Source organism: Spinacia oleracea, chromosome 4, assembly GCF_020520425.1.
Source record: "Spinacia oleracea cultivar Varoflay chromosome 4, BTI_SOV_V1, whole genome shotgun sequence".
Lineage (NCBI taxonomy): Eukaryota > Viridiplantae > Streptophyta > Magnoliopsida > Caryophyllales > Amaranthaceae > Spinacia > Spinacia oleracea.
In genome coordinates, this window is record NC_079490.1 from 83,254,225 (window position 1) to 83,260,385 (window position 6,161).

General features: G+C 34.6%; 1 protein-coding gene across 7 annotated transcripts; it reads right to left on the bottom strand.

The window, feature by feature from the left end:
- Positions 1–512: 512 nt before the first annotated feature.
- LOC130459315 (uncharacterized) lies at positions 513–5,562 on the bottom strand. 7 transcript variants are annotated; one of them, XM_056826612.1, is made up of 6 exons: positions 5,403–5,562; positions 5,203–5,310; positions 5,044–5,125; positions 4,860–4,961; positions 4,610–4,754; positions 513–530 (listed from the first exon to the last, which is right to left on the bottom strand). In XM_056826612.1, the coding sequence occupies exons 1-5, from the start codon at positions 5,537–5,539 to the stop codon at positions 4,656–4,658; spliced, it is 528 nt and encodes a 175-aa protein (XP_056682590.1). In that variant the 5' UTR covers positions 5,540–5,562; the 3' UTR covers positions 513–530; positions 4,610–4,655. The 7 variants fall into 7 exon arrangements, 5 of the variants coding, with proteins under 5 accessions (XP_056682590.1, XP_056682589.1, XP_056682591.1 ...); XR_008918650.1 differs by lacking the exon at positions 513–530 and adding an exon at positions 3,613–3,736 and having other exon boundaries at positions 4,870–4,961; XM_056826611.1 differs by lacking the exon at positions 513–530 and adding an exon at positions 3,619–3,736.
- Between the last annotated feature and the right edge of the window lie 599 nt (positions 5,563–6,161).

Genomic DNA, 6,161 nt, shown 5'->3' on the forward strand with positions numbered 1-6,161 from the left:
AGCCCGCCTCAACAGCCTCCTCTGTTGAGGCTCACTTCTTAAATGCCCCCCTCAACAGGTCCTTATTTTTGCGCCAAAACCTGTACATTGGCGCCATAAATTCATATGTTGTTGAGGCGTACATTAAAAGCCCCCTTCAACAACATTAATTTTTTTTCCAAATTCTTTTAAAATATAAAATAGGCGGCAATAACCACAACTAGATATATACTCCATTGAGTATTGAAACCTGTACCCAATCAACACCAAAATAGCAAAGGTATGAATCTGCTTATCTTTGATAAATAAATCATTACATTAACTTCATTTATATTAACCCAACAGAGCAAAGCGTATATATAGTACGGAAGTTTACAATTTTTAAACACCTAGCTAGTCTAACAAATTACAACTAATATTAACAACTAAAGACAAAAGGCTAGAGAGCTAATCTAACAAATGTCTCTAATCCAGCCACTTAGGTACCTTTAGATCATGCATTACAAAACTTAAGTAAGGTCGTGTTGACTTTCTTCCAATCGACTCGATCCCTAGCCTGCAAGTTGCATGGAAGGAAAATATATATGAGTACCAAAGTTTACACTCACGATATTGTCTTTACATTCCATTGAAGCATAAAATGAAAAGATATAGTTGCAGACTATAGAGATAATTAAGTACGTTGTTGACCTATAACGACCCAATGAGCCTTAAATGTGCATACGTAGATTAGAATGAGTTTTAGAAAGTTAACAATATGCATATTAGTCATGTAATAAGAATCAAATGAGTCCTTAGGTTCTTTAGTTTAAAGTTGAGAGCGGAAATGTCATTTTAGCTCTAAACATGACCTATAACGACCTAATGAGCCTTAAATGTGCATAAATAGATTCGAATGAGTTTTAGAAAGTTAAAACTATGTATATTAGTCATGTAATAAGAATCAAATGAGTCCTTAGGTTATTTAGTTCAAAGTTGGGAGCGGAAATGTCATTTTAGCTCTAAACATGACCTATAACGACCTAATGAGCCTTAAATGTGCATAAATATATTCGAATGAGTTTTAGAAAGTTAAAACTATGTATATTAGTTATGTAATAAGAATCAAATGAGTCCTTAGGTTCTTTAGTTCAAAGTTGGGAGCGGAAATGTCATTTTAGCTCTAAACATGACCTATAACGACCTAATGAGCCTTAAATGTGCATAAATAGATTCGAATGAGTTTTAGAAAGTTAATACTATGTATATTAGTTATGTAATAAGAATCAAATGAGTCCTTAGGTTCTTTAGTTCAAAGTTGGGAGCGGAAATGTCATTTTAGCTCTAAATATGACCTATAACGACCTAATGAGCCTTAAATGTGCATACGTAGATTGGAATGAGTTTTAGAAAGTTAAAACTATGCATATTAATTATGTAATAAGAATCAAATGAGTCCTTAGGTTCTTTAGTTCAAAGTTGGGAGCGGAAATGTCATTTTAGCTCTAAACATGACCTATAACGACCTAATGAGCCTTAAATGTGCATAAATAGATTCGAATGAGTTTTAGAAAGTTAAAACTATGTATATTAGTCATGTAATAAGAATCAAATGAGTCCTTAGGTTCTTTTGTTCAAAGTTGGGAGCAGAAATGTCATTTTAGCTCTAAACATGACCTATAACGACCTAATGAGCCTTAAATGTGCATAAATAGATTCGAATGAGTTTTAGAAAGTTAATACTATGTATATTAGTTATGTAATAAGAATCAAATGAGTCCTTAGGTTCTTTAGTTCAAAGTTGGGAGCGGAAATGTCATTTTAGCTCTAAATATGACCTATAACGACCTAATGAGCCTTAAATGTGCATACGTAGATTGGAATGAGTTTTAGAAAGTTAAAACTATGCATATTAATTATGTAATAAGAATCAAATGAGTCCTTAGGTTCTTTAGTTCAAAGTTGGGAGCGGAAATGTCATTTTAGCTCTAAACATGACCTATAACGACCTAATGAGCCTTAAATGTGCATAAATAGATTCGAATGAGTTTTAGAAAGTTAAAACTATGTATATTAGTCATGTAATAAGAATCAAATGAGTCCTTAGGTTATTTAGTTCAAAGTTGGGAGCGGAAATGTCATTTTAGCTCTAAACATGACCTATAACGACCTAATGAGCCTTAAATGTGCATAAATATATTCGAATGAGTTTTAGAAAGTTAAAACTATGTATATTAGTTATGTAATAAGAATCAAATGAGTCCTTAGGTTCTTTAGTTCAAAGTTGGGAGCGGAAATGTCATTTTAGCTCTAAACATGACCTATAACGACCTAATGAGCCTTAAATGTGCATAAATAGATTCGAATGAGTTTTAGAAAGTTAATACTATGTATATTAGTTATGTAATAAGAATCAAATGAGTCCTTAGGTTCTTTAGTTCAAAGTTGGGAGCGGAAATGTCATTTTAGCTCTAAATATGACCTATAACGACCTAATGAGCCTTAAATGTGCATACGTAGATTGGAATGAGTTTTAGAAAGTTAAAACTATGCATATTAATTATGTAATAAGAATCAAATGAGTCCTTAGGTTCTTTAGTTCAAAGTTGGGAGCGGAAATGTCATTTTAGCTCTAAACATGACCTATAACGACCTAATGAGCCTTAAATGTGCATAAATAGATTCGAATGAGTTTTAGAAAGTTAAAACTATGTATATTAGTCATGTAATAAGAATCAAATGAGTCCTTAGGTTCTTTAGTTCAAAGTTGGGAGCAGAAATGTCATTTTAGCTCTAAACATGACCTATAACGACCTAATGAGCCTTAAATGTGCATAAATAGATTCGAATGAGTTTTAGAAAGTTAAAACTATGTATATTAGTCATGTAATAAGAATCAAATGAGTCCTTAGGTTCTTTAGTTCAAAGTTGGGAGCGGAAATGTCATTTTAGCTCTAAACATGACCTATAACGACCTAATGAGCCTTAAATGTGCATAAATAGATTCGAATGGGTTTTAGAAAGTTAAAACTATGTATATTAGTCATGTAATAAGAATCAAATGAGTCCTTAGGTTCTTTAGGTTCTTTAGTTAAAACTATGTATATTAGTCATGTACGGGTCAATGTTTAGTGATGGGAAGCAAGATGAGGACTCGTATCCACGGGATAATCCCGAAAACCCATACGGGTTCCTCAAGTTCCCACAGGGATATGCAGTTGAGGTTGCATCATTGGGATCAAAGGTGAGAGGAGATGTCAGGAGATGTTGCTGTGTAGTTTCTGGTGGTGTTTATGATAACTTGCTTTTCTTCCCAGCAATTCAGTTGATCAAGGATAGGTATCCTGGTGTTCAGGTTGATATAATTACATCAGCTAGGGGTAAACAGACTTATGAAATGAATAAAAATGTGAGGTGGGCAACTGCTTATGATCTTGATGATAACTTTCCTGATCCTGAGTACACTGACATGCTTGGACTTCTTAAGGTTGGTCACCCATTTTTTTCCCTTAAGCATCATACCTTCCAACTGTTAATATCTTGTAGCATATTGGGATTACCATCACAGTTAAAATGGATCACAGAACAGGATTCAAAAGATCAAGCAACAGAAAATCCTGAAAATCAGAACTACATACTCATAGAAAGAGAGTAGAAATTATACAAACAAAACTAGCAGGATTAGGGCATGCAACATTTTTGTTCATGACAACAGCCAGAGATGGAGTTAGCTATGTTTATCCCAATGTAAATGCAGCAGGAGCTGGACTCCTTCTGTCTGAAACATTTACACCATTACACCAGACAGTATGAATCTTTCAGAAGGAGGATATAACATGTGAGAGATTTCAGTTTGACAGAATACAACTAATACATAAGCAAAACTCAATTCCTTATTTTTCTTATGGGATTTTAATGTTACACTAGGTACCATCAGATGATTGAATGGTTAGGCCGGCCAGTTAAGGACATACCACAACATCTAGCTTCCCCCTTAAAGGTTTCAATTTCAAGGAAGCTGAAAGAAGCTGTGGAAGCTAAATATAAAGAAGCAGGAGCAGAAAAGGGAAAATATGTAGTTTTTTGGCAGCAATTTTTACTAGCTCAGACAATGTAAGCTTGTTTTTACTTAAACTAAAGCCACATGAGAAACTATGCAAATCTAGCAATTCCAAAACATTGAATCTTCGTCACAGTTGCATCTGAGCAGTTGTTTTGAAAGATAACACTGTAAGAATGCAGTCTAAGTGTATATATTCTGACCACACACATGTATACAGCAAATTTTGACCACACACATGACCACTAGGTTACTAACAAGACTACAACATTCTGCCTTTTTAGGAGAACCAATTCGAAGGTGAACTAGATCTAGCACATCTGCACACACATTCAACTTAAGGGTATCTAAGGGGCAAACGAACCCCACAATCCAAGTGCCGAGCAAACAAATGAAGCAAAGCAGAAAAAATAACATACAGAGCAGCAACAGAAGCAAACAGAGGAGAAACACACAGATGGAAGTGAAATTCTAAAGACCACCAGATCAGAATTCACATGCAGCAGCAGCAAGACCAGCAGATTAGTATTCAAAGCAATAAATTAGCAAATCCAGCAGACTTGTAATTATGGAAAAATTAAAGAACTTTACCAAATCCATGAAGATATAAACGCTTCCATCTTTGTGTCTAAACAACCTAAGTAAATAAATACTCGGTTGTAAAAAACTTAGCCCATTGCTCACGAACCACATCTATTTCCTCATCGGTATAAGGCGCATTTCTTGGAGTGTAAGCCTGAAATAAGTAACATGATAAGTAATGCTACTTGTAAATTAAGAATTCTACTACGTAAAAGTACTAGTATTAGTAGTTCAACTAACATATGGTAAAAGAACGAACATTATCTAACCGCTCATCAGTGTTATGGTGTAACGTGACTATTTCATGCATGAACTTCATAACGTAATAGCCACACTCGCGGGCGCCGACTTGTTGAGCACACTGATTTGGAGATAAATCATAAATTATATATCCAAGTAGTTACCCAAAAAAAAAGTAAAGCTAATTAGTAAGCATGATATACCTTTACATGGAAGCCTTTCAACCCCTGCATAGTCGCTCTATTCGGACAAATCCCATCATTAAACTTGTACACTTGGTATGCCCTGGAAGTTGAGTAAAACTTCATGAATCTGATTCGGCACGAAAAGAAATAACTTAAAAAGAATTGAAAGTAACTTACAAACACAAGATTCCCCATGCACTATTTTCTCGGTTGGAACCTATCGCAGAGTCGAAAATATACGCACAACCTCTACGTAGGTCTAACACGTACAAAATCCAATGATTTCTGCATTATATATAAATGTTATTGCAACCTTATGCATGAAAATAACAATAACATAGCTATTTACCAAATATCGATCAATCTCTAACACTTACTCTTGATGGTATGGGATCAAAAACCACTTGGTAATGTTAGGATCACCCTTCTTCTCCTTTTCAATTTCAGCATTGAAAACTACTTTCAAATACATTGATGCAGCCTGAGGGTTGGCCTTGATTCTAGAGCTTGACATTGCCTCGGGACAAACAAACCCAATCTGAGAGTTGCAAAATGCGTAGAACCACTCTTGTAGCTAGAAAGACCAGATCACATAAATAAACATACTCTAAAGATCTTATCATCTATCTCGAAGAACATTTGATGAAAAGGATATTAAGATTGGCAAAGCATGATAACTAAACCTATGCAACAAGTGAAATACAACACTCACATTGTGGCACTGGAAATCAAGCATAGCTTTGAATTCCATGAACTGTTTTAAAGATGGGTTTGAGGCCCATGGTTGTAAAACATTGGGGTTGAACATTTATCATATATTAAATGTATTTTCATATTCCATTTAATCTTGGTTTAGTATTAAATGATGAGTCCCTTCAATTTGACGATATATTCAAGATAGACTGTCAGGACCAGTCCTGTGACTAAGAAATGTCTATCAAGTGAACTTGAATGTCAAAGGTTGAAAATGGTCCCTGGTCGGAGTTTTCTATAAAATTGGACGCATAGAAAACGCTAGACGACTAGAATGCAAGATGACTAGTAGTTCTGTTTCTTGAACTATGTGGACATTGCAATGTCGTAATCATTTGCATAGATACTTACTTTGGAAAGACTAGTATCGGACAGACCTATGA